The sequence below is a fragment of the Pleurodeles waltl genome, chromosome 3_1 (assembly GCF_031143425.1).
Source record: "Pleurodeles waltl isolate 20211129_DDA chromosome 3_1, aPleWal1.hap1.20221129, whole genome shotgun sequence".
Classification (NCBI taxonomy): Eukaryota; Metazoa; Chordata; class Amphibia; order Caudata; family Salamandridae; genus Pleurodeles; species Pleurodeles waltl.
In genome coordinates this window covers 152,388,885-152,402,356 of record NC_090440.1, presented here as the reverse complement: position 1 = coordinate 152,402,356, position 13,472 = coordinate 152,388,885, and the positions used below count along the sequence as shown (strand labels likewise).

General features: G+C 43.4%; 1 protein-coding gene across 2 annotated transcripts in view; it reads left to right on the top strand.

Annotated features, from left to right (window-relative positions):
* CA12 (carbonic anhydrase 12) overlaps positions 1–13,472 on the top strand; it is a 177,407-nt gene that overhangs the window by 101,894 nt on the left and 62,041 nt on the right. For both annotated transcript variants that reach the window (XM_069222014.1, XM_069222015.1), the window contains exon 4: positions 10,747–10,889. In XM_069222014.1, coding sequence (XP_069078115.1) covers positions 10,747–10,889 — 143 coding nt within the window. The remainder of the gene's footprint in view (positions 1–10,746; positions 10,890–13,472) is intronic.

Here is a 13,472-nt window from a genome sequence, read left to right as displayed (position 1 = left end):
CCAAGAGCATTACGGAACAACTTACCTTATCAGTTCCTTCGCCTTACGCGTAATTGTAGCGAGATTTACACTTTCGAGAATCAAGCAGATGACATGAGTCAAACTACTTGCCAGACATTACCCATTACCCATTGAGACTTACTAACTCCGCCTGGAAGGAAGAAAGAAACAACCACAGGGAGAGTCTATTGACTTCCTACCCAAAACGTCTCAAAACCAGACTGACATGTGTGACCACTTTTACACCTGTATCCAATGAACTTAAGAAAATTATCAACAAGCATTGGTCCATTCTCGCTAGTGGAGGCAATGAGATTCCAAAACACCTTTTTGCATTTAAGCACACTAAGAACATTAAAGACATACTTGTTCTCACTCGCCCAAAAAGTTTGCATCTTGAAACACAACAGACGTTATGGCAACTCCCTACTGTGCAGGGCCACTTCCCATGTGGCAGTTGCAATGTACGCCCTCTTACAAAGAAGATGGACCACTTAAACCTGCAACCCACAGGGAGATGGCAACTTAGGAAACACACTAATTTTTTTTAATATGTTTTTATTATTATATTAAACACCGAATAAACCTAAAGAAGAAATACAGTTGATCATGCTACAATGCAAGTAATGGCACATTCTGCACTGCCCCCACCCGTCACCCCAAACATCTTCGAGCAGGTGTAGTCGATAGCGCCCGCCCATGTATCTGCGGCAGCATTCCCACGGGTGCGCGTCGGGCCGGAGGGACAGGGTCCGGGGGGAGCATTAGTCTAATCAACCTTGAAGGAGTGAGAATCTACGAACGGGGGGGGTGTTTAGGAAGACCCAGGGCAAGGGACGGAGGAGCGGGGACCCAGATAGTGCGTGCGGAGGAATGGGGGGGGGGGAAGAGGTGAGCAGGGAGGGAGCACGGAGGAAAATAGGCCTCTGACCCCGTCACCTCCCCAGCGGCCGACCCCGGGGACAGCAGACGCACCGCACGGCACGCCCACTCGGGGCCAGCAGGGAACCAAAGGGGGGAGCTCATTTGTCGGGGGCGTCCTTGTAGTTCTTGTGTTGGTGTATAGCTATGTTAACTTAACTGTTATCAGTTACTCTCGGGGGTTAACGTTTCGTGAGATATTCATGGAGGACGCACGTCGTCTTTGCTTTCTATGGTTTTCACAAAGGAGTTCCAAGTGTTTAAACCCTTAGCTGGGATCCCCTTGTCCATCAGGAGCTGCAGTGTCTGCGCCTCAGCTTTGGCCCACCGCAACAGCTCAGCACGCCACAGGTCAATCCCGGGGGCGGCCGGGGCTTTCCAGTGCATTGCTATGAGGCATCTGTACATGACCATTGCCAATGCTATGCATCTGAATGTATGCTTTCGTTTTTTAGGACAGGGGCCAGGAAAAACGCTAATTGTAACACCCGCAATTGTGTATACCCAGTTGACTATCCCTGTAATTTGAGACACATAGGGATGACCAGTTAAAATAAAAATCGGCGAACACCGTAGCAATATCAGATGTGCACGGTCTACCACCAGACACACACCTCTTTGAAAAGTTCCATACCCCTAATGCAGTGGTTCCCAATCTGTGCGCCGCGGCTCGCTGGTGCGCCATCAAAACTAGCCAGGGGCGCCGCACACAGTTTGGGAACCACTGAGCTATTTATAGCCCTTGGGCCAGTTCGTACAAAATAAAACTACTCAGTTGTAGCAGCTCTTTTTTAATTTTGTCCTTGAGCGCCCTCTGGTGGTTAAACACAACTAAAGGGATTCTACATTTCACAATATTTAAACAGTTATGTTATAACTACATAAAAATGAGACCTGCCCATTTTACTAGGGTTACCGTCAACCAATATTTTCCCCTTACTAAAAAACCCTATGCATGCTGTAATTAAACTACTGTTACATTTTTATTTTTTACAGTTATATATAGAATTACAATACCTTAATTGGCGTCATCCCAATTCTTTTCAGGGAGAAAAATGGATGTACTCCCTAGGCCAGGCTTACATCCCCCAACCGCCAACAAAAAGTAACATAATGGGGAGCCGCAGCCAGTGGCCAATAGATCAAGGGAGCCGTGGGTCGAAAATGTTTGGGAACCACTGCCCTAATGACTAAGGTGGGCCGCCTTAGAAGCGTTTTATGAATCAGCATGCACTCCACAATATTTGTTTGAACTTGATCAAAAGTGGGTGTTCAGACTTAAAACCCATCTCACAGGCCTAAACAATGATATCCAATGGACTGCATTTCCTAAATGGTTGTCTGTTTGTATGATTTTTTTGTTCTCCTCTGATCATTTATTTTAATGACCAGAGTCAAACACTCCTTCCAGAGATTTTTTTTTTTCCTCTTTTTGATCCGTATGTTACATGGAGGACGCATTCTCAGCCCGCTTTTTACTAGTTACATACAGATCCTGAATTTGGCATGATTACTAGATGAAACTTCTCTTCGTCCCTGTCTCCACCTCCAACATGTCTTCTAGTTTGTACCCTCTGTTTATGCACTTTCCTATCATAGTTAGCATTCCAGCTCTTCACTATTGACAAACCAATCAGGAGGGGCTCTCCATGGTTACATTTTGACCTTGTAGTCAACACGTTGTGTGTTTACATATCTAATGGATATCTTATGGACTGCACTTTTTCAATGTGCTTCTGTATTTTTTTGCTTACCACTATATATATATTTGCATACCATTGTTCATTGTGTTTTGTCCTCTTCCAACACTCTAATAATGGGTTTCAGTTTTTTCTTAGCAGTTCACGCAGGCCCCTTTCCCCGTGACTCGTGGAGTATTACACCCACATCTTTACATTTTGCATTAAGATTCTGTTTACTAATGAAATGTGACAACCAGGCAATATCCTTTCCTGCCTTGACTCTGTCTCCAACATGTCCTCCATTTTGTATACCCTTCTGTACGATATGGTTAGCGGTCTAGCTTCCCACCGCTCACTGTCAATCAGGAGAAATTCTTCTTAGTTAAATACCCTTTGGCCTGATGCTGGATCATTTCTGGGTGGAGATCAATGGGTAGGTTTCCTGAATACTTTATATTCAGTGGGCTACTACTTCTAATTGAAGGGCAAACCCCTGGGGGCACTGGCTATACGATTGAAGACAAAACTATGGGATGGTCTCGTAGTTTGCTATGTTTTATGTGGAGCAAATGTTTTTTCTACTAAGGGTCCTCCTTCTGTGTTTCTCTCCCAACCTTGTCACAACATGGGCAGGTTCCTGGGGCCATTAGAGGGGTTTGCCGTACCTCAGTGTCCTCTTATGGTGTGTGTCTACATTAAGTATGAGCAAACAATTGGAACAGCAGGTCTTGGCTGTCAGCATGGTCAGGTCCCCGGGGCTATCAGAGGGGAACACCACACCTGGATGGCCTCTCATATTGCCTTTTTGTTTTTATTAAGCACGACCAAGAAGAGATTAGCGTGCCTTAATTGTCAATATAGTTAAGCTGCCAGGGTCATCATAGGGACATGCCGCACCTCGACAACCTTTCATGTTTGTTTTTCACTAAGCACAATCAAAACCAGACTGGTCTGTCCCGGGTTACAACACTTGGTAGGGGCTGACACTTCATGACTATTATATGTCTTGCTGGAACTTGCTGTACCTGGTTCACATGGATAGCCGTAGAGAAGTAAGGAGGGCCTGTACGTTCTGTAATTTTCTGGGCCCTCTTGGCCATTATAGAGACACATCATGCTTCGATGGCCCTCAATACTGTTTTTTTTTCACCATGTGTAATTTGTGCATAACGTCTAGCACCTCATCCATTAACACTTGGTGGGAGCTGTCAATTTATAGATAAGAGTAGACCTAACAATACTTGATATGAACTAAGGGAAAATCCGGACCGCCGTTTTGATGATCTATGGCAACAGGCGTATCGGTCTTCATTTTATCCCCACAGATTGTGCTGTTCAAAGAGGGTGATTAAAAACAAGTTCACTGAATACCTTTGGGCCGGCACAATAATAAGAACCGCCGGCTATGCCATCGGTGGGCAGTCAAAATATTATTGGCTACATAAACCATGGTCCACTGGGCTGTTTCCTGACGGGTCCTATGCATGTGACACACTACACAATGCACTTATTGTCTCTTTGGATATTGCTCAAATGAGGACATCTTTTGAAGATTTAGGTATGCTTCACTGTAGTTATGGATGACAATTATTGTTAGTCTTCATAGCGTGACACATCTGACTTTCTACATTTTTGCCATTATAGTTTTGCAGTAGTCCAATAGTCAGTTTCTCCCAAAGGGACCCTGTCCCTACTTTAGTAGGGTAAGATATGTTTCTGAACAATAATACAAGCAATGGAGTTGCTCTGTGCATGAGTTTCATGGTAGGGACATCACAAACCCACCAGATGTGGGTGCATGCTATCACTGTGTACCTTTGACGTCAAGTCACTCGATTATTGTATTCATGAATTTTACATATTTGTTTTTTTCAGCTCCACCTTAAATTTAGGGTATCTAGGCTAACACGTAAGTCCCCCCCACTTCTTTTTTCACAGTTACAGATGCACTTCTAATGAGGACTAGGCCATAGTTGTTGGTCCTGATGCAACACCACTTGATCTGTAGAGACTTTTTTGAGGCATGAAACATGTTGACCTGCAAGAAGGGATAGAAGAGAAGACTCTTCTTCCCTTTTATTCTTTCACAGGGAGTACAAGAGCATTATTTCTGGCTGCACTCCGCTTTTTGGTTTTTAATCTTGACAGACCCAATAGATATAATAAACATATAAGGTTAGGGGTTCTATAGTCAATTTTAACATTCACCTTCCAGTCCCTTACCTCCTTTATCCACAGGGCTAGTATATCTCTGTGCTCAATCAAAAGGCATCATTCTAAAGATCTCTGGCAAAGAGCCCCCTTGCGGGGCCCGTTGGACCCTGCAGCGCCAGTCCAATGAGGAGCAGGCCCAAGGATGAAGAATGTCACCTATTTGGGAGTGTGAGGGCCTTCGCTTCTACATATAGAAGTGCCTAGATTGACCTGTATCTACTTTAGGGGTCCTAGCTGGACCTCTCGTCTTCGGAACCGTGTACTTCTATGTGATATTAAAAATTAGAGAGCTCCACTATAAAATCCTCACATTGGTATCGTACACCAGATAAAATTGTTACGTGGGTCAAGTCGAGAACTAGCACATCCCTGGTGGAAGTGCAGGGCTGTGGTTTTCCTTACACACTTGTTATGATTGTGATATAGATACTGGGAACTGTCCTAATTTAAAATTAACTTAGCTTTTGGTGTTCATATTACAAGGAATCCAGGGTTAGTTTTCCTGGGCATCCAATGACCAGACAGGAAATCTCAGATTCCTCAGAGGTAAATATCCCTACCCATCCCTAAACCCAAAAGCTAACCTTACCACCGCATACCCCGATCCATCCCTAAAAATATCCTTGTCACCCTCTACCCTTACCCACCCCTAAACCCTAAGAATATCCTTCCCACCCATGCCTAAACCATACAAATGCCCCTACCACCCCATACCACTACCCACCCCAAATCTTAAATTATATACACACTTAAGGCCTGTGTGGTAAAAGCTGTTTTACCCCTCACTGAGTTTAGTTATCATGTATATGCTATCACATTCTAAGGCTAACATAGCAATCCACAGGGGCTGGGTTTGTTGGGAGGAGGAATTTGCATTATTGTATTATTTACTTGTTATAAATTTGTTTCACATTTGCATCTTCAAGTACTCCTGACTGACATGTGGGTCGCAAGCGATGGTATGTTTTTTTCAGAAAAGAATAAAAAAGTTAAACCAAAATGTTGCAGTGGTACTGTAGCGGTCACTTGCGTTAACTCCCATCAGGTAGTGCAATTTTGATTATTTATTTTTTTATCACGAGAGCTGTGCTACGCCGTCTAGGCGAGACACCAAAGTTCCAATCTCTTAATTTTGCTGGGGAAGCCACTGCCCCACTAACACCAAGGTTCAGATGTCATAATTCCATCCCTAACAAGATTGTGCCAGAATGGTCTAGTCCAGCATTTCATAACCTGTAGTCTGGGGACCCCTGGATGTTCACTTTGCGAGGGATCCGCAACTCCTTTAAAAATAAAATAATGTTAACAGAATAATAAAGTCTATATAAATAAAGAAGCAAAATGTAAAATTTTGAATGTTCAGTAAACCGGAAGGAAATTGGAGGGTAAAATTTCAAACTAGTTTTATTGGATTGATTTATGGGAGCAGTGCAAGTGCATCAAACAATATAGCATAGGAGATGGTTGGCTCTAGATTGAATAAAAAAAAACCTCCAATCTTCCCATTAACATGTACAATTTTGTTTTTTAAATATTTGTGAATTAAATAAAATATGTAATCATTTGTGTAACTGCTGGATAATTACGTGTTATGTATATTGTTTTTGGTTCAGATCATGGAAATTGTTCAGGCTAATTGATCCAGGTCCCTAGATTGCGCTAATGACTCAGTGGAGTTCCTGGATTCCAATAACGATCCAGTGGGTTCCACGGTTTCCAGTTATGATTATGTTCACAGAAGTCAAAAAGTTAAGAACCACTGGTCTTGTCCAGCAATGCATGTAGTGTGGATTGCACCAGACTCTTTTTGCTTAAGGCTAGAAAGGAATTTAGCCCTTCTCAGGGATAGTACAATCTGCATTTCTAAAGCGATTGGAGAGACACACTATTGAACTTGACACTGTGGAACAAGGTGCTCCATCAGGGAGGAATGGGGTGAAAATAATCTCTTCTATAACCATGTCTTTGTTGCTGATAGAAGCTGAGTTTGAGCTAATCCTACAAAAGCCTATATCGGTGGGCATACACCATCCGAGAGCCTCCAGTGTAATGCTCATGTATATTTTGTTTCTTATTTTTTGCTAACTTTAGATTTTCTAAAAATAAAATCGTATCCTAATACCCTCCAACCCTGCTAAAAATTAGCACGGTAAATGATAACTTTGCTTTTCACCCTTTTCACCCTCCAATGACATGAAAATACAGGACACAGCCAAAGGTTGGGGGAAGTCCTGTCACCATCAGTCTCCCAAAAACTACTCTTTGACCTTGTTTTATCTCTATTTCAGAAGATGCATGTCAGCCAGGCATATCCGGGTCAAATAAGGGCCTTATTTCACATTTTGTTGAACAGGAAAGGCTGGATTCAGAGTATGTCATTGTTTCAGAATATGCGACCAAGCAGTTGGTCATCAACCTGATAGATAAATATAAATAATATACCACACACCTATTAATCTGTGCTGCTTCAACCACACAAGCTGCAAGCCAGTGGCCTACGTTCAGTTAAGCTGAATCCTGCTGTCCAGGACACTTTATTGCACCACTGATGAGGATAAAGTCGTGCAAACCCACCTCATCCCTAGGTGTGCCATGGGGTCATTGCACAGTCTGCTCGGGCGCACATCAGAAATGCTTTTTTAGCTGGTCCAAATTTTTCATTAGTTCCTGGGTTTCAAAGTTTAAAAAAAAAAAAAAAAAAAAGTCCCCATAGCAAATGTACACAGAATGGCAGGATCATGGTGGCTGATCTCATACCTCGTCCACTACTATCTGCACTGTCTGAGCTACATAACAGTTTAACACTCCCATTTAGGACGAGCGCGCAAGTGATGTGGGCTTTAAACCATGCCCATGTCAAGCCCATCACTTTCACTCATTTGAGGGCTTTCAAAAATCACTTGCTGTCATTGGTAAATGCTTTACGTTTGCCCCGCCTTGAGGTTGTTTTGGTCACGCCTTGCAGACTGCCCAAGTTACATGGATTATTGCACAATTGCCAATATACTTCAGCATGGTCAAACTATTTTTTTGGGCTCTCCCCTTCGTGCTGCATGGTGGCCATGGCGCTCACAGTGCAAACCAGCACAATAGTGTGAACCCGATCACTGGTCACATTGTTCACAGTTACCTAATCAGAGTAATTTTTTGTGATTATCCCCTTAAAACACTTGAAATTGGTCAATGCTTTACTTAAACCAGAAATTCTCAAAGTGAAAGCAGCTCTCCCAGCACAGCGGGAGAGCCGATACTACAATATTAACTGCACCTGGGAAAACTGTACCCATAATGCTTTGCAAGGCATTACTTTTACAAAACATTTTTGCTCATAACTCAGCTTTCGTTGTCCTAGGATAATGGGACCACCACCAAAACATTCATGACAATGCACTTTTTCGGTCTACATCATCTGTGGGCCCCCACACTAGGGTAGTGGAGATCCCAAAATAATAACCCCTCCCACCATTTAGTGTCTGTTTGTTTAAGCTCTCTCATGGTTAGAACTTTTAGTTTTACAGCTGGGAATAGCTTGTGCTTTGTGTAATATCATTGTATAGGCCTGCTACCCCTGAATGTATATAATGTTCTATTTTCATGTAGGGGCTAACTATATGGTTACTCTGCATAATTTATTGCCATTTTCTTTTTGTGTGGTTATGCCCTCTAGGGACTAACTATATAGCTACATTACCATGTTTCCTCCAAATGCTATTTTCATTGTGATGTCCTCTAGGGGCTGTTCTAAGCATTGCAGCCTTATCAACATAATGAAATATTCATGGCATGGAAACTTGGCCCATAATGCTTTGCATGGCATTACATTTACAAAACATTTTCGCTAATAACTAAGCCTGTGATGGTCCAAGGGCAATTGGACCACCTTCAAAACATTGGCCACAATGTGCTCTTCCTGTCTACACCATCTCTGGGTCCCCCCACCATGTTGGTGGGGACTCCAAAACTTTTTAAAGCTTTCTCATGGCTGGAACTTTTTGTTTTATAGCTGGGAGAAGTTATGTTTCTAATATCATTGCATTAGTTCTGCTAACTTTGAAAATGTGTGATGCTCTATGCCCTCTAGGGGCTAAACATATGATTACACTGCATTACTTTCTCTCTTTTATTTCTTTGTGGTTATGCTTTCTCAGGGCTGACTATATGGTTACATGACCATGTTTCTTCTAAATGCTATTGGCAGTTCTGAGCATTGCAGTCAACATACTATGTTATTTGCGGCAGAAAAATTCTCCTCATAATGCCATGCGGGCATTACTTTTACAAAACATTTTTGCTCATGACTCACTCTGTGGTGGTCCTAGGACAATGGGACCACCTTCAAAATGCTCTTTCTGTTTACATCATTTCTGGTTCCCCACACTAGGTTAGAGGGGACCCCAAAGTAATAACCCCTCCCACCATTCAGTGTCTTAAGCTTTCTCATGGCTAGAACGTTTGGTTTGCAGCTGGGAGAAGTTGTTTTGAAGGCCTTGTATGTAATATAATTGCTAGCTCTCTAGGTCCTAAGTATATGGGTACACTGCATTACTTTCTCCGCTTTTCATCATGGGGTTACCCCCTCTAGAGGCCAATAATATGGTTACATGACCATATTTCTTACAATTGATATTTTGTTATGGTGCCCTCTAGGGGCTGTTTTGAGAATTAGTCTAATGCCAAAAGTTTATTTCTGATAAAGGTTTATATGAGAATTGTATGTTTTAATAATCTCTCCTTATTACAATTATGACCATAATTCAAGCCAATTTAACATCCGTATTACACTGACTGTTTGAACACTCTTGATATGTTTGGGTGAGCCTTCTAGTTTATTTCTCCTCTGTGACTGTCTTGTGTCTTTTTTTTGTGGAGGGGAGGGGGGGTGGGGAATTATTCGCCAGCCAGCAGCTCTGATGTTGGAGTGGTGAAAGTGATATTCTATTGGAATTAGCATGGCAGATTTAAATTAGAATGCTAAATGGCAACATTTTCATTGTATTACGGCAGATAGAGGAAGGAGGTAAATGTAAGTGCTTTAGTTATATGCAGGGCCCTGGAATTATATAGCAGGAAAAAATGAAATTATGAGGCAGGGTTGACCAATTTATGTGTAAACAAATGTCCAGTTATGAATTTACAATGCCAATAGTTTTAACTCAAGCAACTGCAAGACCTATTGCATTGCAAACTCTTGCTATGACCTGCTGCATGCTCTCATTTTTAGGTTTAGCCTTTAACACCTCTCTAACTATCTCGCCAGATTATTGTTTTTCTCTTTAAAAAAGTATAGGCATACATGAAAGGGCAGTTCGCAGGTGGGCTTTATCCACAAGTTTGTGAAACTGCCATTCACATTTTGCCTCTGCCCACCATAGCATACGAGGATGTTGCTATGTCTAATCCCAGTTTACCCATTGGCTCCCTTCACTTTGAGTGACTGCACAGAGGCTGTGCTCATTGTTCACATCCGCCTAAAATCTTCCCTTTCTCTTCAGTTGGAAAGCTGGTTCAAAGTGTTTTTTTAACTTATTTTTGTATTAGTTATAAATAATGGATGTTTGTTTTGCCTGTATTCCTTTATAAAGTTTGTTTTAAGAGAGATTGTAACATTTCAGATGAGGCGATTTGAGTACTTGGTTAGCTGACGACTTATTTTAGCTTCTTTCATGAAAAATAACCATAACGTTTATAGCAGAACTGAAAGGCTACAACATTAATGTTTTTTAATGCAAACATTTTTTTTGCAAGCATAAGGCGGCCACGTTTTGGTGGAAGCCACATTTTCATTGGATTTATTCTGGGTTGTTTTTGTACTATATGTTTGCAATAAAAACAAAATAATTTGGCCATCGTAGCAGCTTCCTAAGGCCAGAACTACCAGTGCTTGTTACCATGTGTGCTGACTTTCACAAGCCTTTCTCCATCCTTGCAGTGAAAATGAGCCTGCCCCCGACAATGTACATCAGTAGCCTTCCGTTCCGGTACACAGCGGCTCAGCTCCATCTGCACTGGGGGAACAGGCACCATCCTGAAGGCTCTGAGCACAGCGTCAATGGGAAGCGGTATGCAGCAGAGGTACGTCTTCGCAGGGTGCAGGGAGGCCCAGGGCACCATGTTTGGTCCAGGCATAAGTGATTTCATATGCATGTCCTGTAATCCCAGATCATGAAGAGGTTTCAGCTTTTGGTGTCAGACCAGACTCTGGGCAATCCGTGCTAGTTCTCTCGTGAGCCCCTTAAATCATTGGCTGTACTCCTTCATTGACTGACATTATTAATTTAAAACATTTCCAGACAGTAGACAATTTCCACAAGTGTCCATTTGCCCACGGTAGTCTTGCTGTTGGCAAATAATTTCCACGTGCTTTTAGAAAATTACATCTCTGCAAGCACAGTGTCATGGGACGTAATAGGTCAAAATAATGTTGCATCCACTACATAGACCTACCAGTTTATTGTAAGGTAATGTTCAGTTACTTACCGGTAATCTTCATTACCCCGATTAGGGATCCTCCTCATCCCAGTCGTTACTAATTAGGAAGTTACCAAACATGAATAAAATAGCAAATACCACAAGCTGGACTGCAAACAAAGTTCATTCTGAGAAAAACAGCAAATTATTTAGAAGCTGCTGCCAACACAACCGAACCACAATGACCCTCCAGGTCATCACAAACAAAGACTGTAGTGGGTAAGAAAAGTATGAGGGGATGACCAAGTGGCTGCCCTGCAAATATCCAGCAGACAGACCCCTTCTGCTTCAGCCTGGGAGGTAGAAACAGCCCCAGTAGAACAGCCTTGAACATCATCCGGAGAGACTCTCCCACCTCAGCATAAGGACAAGAAATGGCCTGCCGAACCCACCTACTGAGAGTCTGGGTAGAGACCTTCTGGCCCTCAGAAACTGGACTATAAGCCACAAACATGGACTGGGACTGGAAACTGCTTAGTCCAATCCAAATAAATCAGAAGAGCCCTCCTGAAATCCAGACTAGAAGGAACCTCAGAAGAGGCCTCAGAAAAAACAGACAACACAACCTCCTGAGAAAAATGGAGAGGAGGAAATTAGGAGTGAATTTCAGATCGAGGAGGAGAACAACCCTATCCAGAAAAAAAAATGAGGAAGGGAAAAGAAGCCAACAAAACCCCCAACTCCCCCAGGCACCTAGCCGAGATGATGGCCACCAAAAAGACCACCTTAGCAGACAACCATACCAAGTCAACTGACTCCAGTGGCTCAAAGGGAGCCCCCTGCAAGCCCCTCAAGACAACCAAGAAGTCCCAGGAAGGAACCAGTTTGCAGACCAAGGGCTGCTGTAACCGAAAGCTCTTAAGCAGTCTCCGAACCAGGGGGAGACGGGGTAGAAAAATCATCTGAAAAAGAACTACAAGCCCAAACCACTACCCATTGAGCCATAAGAGTGCTGGGAGTCAAGCCCTTCAAAAAACCATCTTGCAAAAAATCCTGAATTTTAAAGGGGTCACTGGGATCCTCTGATCAAGCTTGACACCAAGCTGAGAAAGACCTCCAATGCTTACCATAAGAATTCAAAGTAGACTGTTTTCTCGAGGATTGAATCTCTTGAACAACCTGTGAACAACCCCCCAACTTAACCAAGCCTACCTGCCCAATAGCCAGGCCTCAGACACAACCAAGCCACCAAATGGCAAGACAGGAGTGGAAACTGAGGGGGGGGGGGACTGACAACGAGGCAGCACCCAAAACCACCACTGGGCCAGAGAGAGAAGGAGGAAACAAAGGACAATAGGGCCTGTATTGGGGCAATGAGAATCACTGTCACCTGCTCCACTGGGATCTTTTGCAGCACCTTGAGCAGAAGAGGGATTGGAGGGAATGCGTACAGCAATGCCTTAGGCCAAAGGATTGATAGTGCATCCAGCGTCCAAGCCTGTTGGGATGGAAGCTCTGTGCAAAACTGGAGACCACAGACATTCCCTGTAGAGGCAAACCGATCCAACCAAGGTGTCCCAAACCTGCAGCACATTCTGAGGAACCGAGGGTGAGCCAAGTGATACATCACAGAGGACGAAATGTTCCGGCTGAGCCTGTCCACCCAAAAAATCATCTCCCCCTGACATAAACAGCACTGAGACTCAGAACAAAAGCCTCCTCCCATCCACAAATCTGAGAAGCAACCAGATTGAGAGACGCAGAGTGCCTACCCCATCTGCCTGTTCAGGTAAGTCCTCGTCACCGGATTATCCGTCTGGGCCACCACATTCTGACCTGTCCGATTCCTGGAATACCTCAACACAGCCATGAGGTCGCGGCAATTGAAGGACTGGCAACTTTTCCATGAAGACCAAGGGGCTTTCTGTTTCTATTGACCAAGCACAGCCCTCCCCACTTACTAGCATCTGTTGTCAAAAGAACCGGGTGAGGGAGTTGGAACCAAACCCCACTGCCACATGAAAATAAGCATCCTGAAGGTCCAGAGTCACCAGCAAGTCCCCCAGGAGTAGGAGAGGAATGACAGTCTGCAAGGATACCATCTGGAAATGTTCGATCAGAACAAACTTGTTCAAGGAACAGGGATTGAAAATGGGCCAAAAAGACCTGTCCGGCTTCTGAACCAAAAACAGAGGGGTATAGAACCCCAAACCCTGTGGATCGGATGGAACCAGGACTATTGTCTTC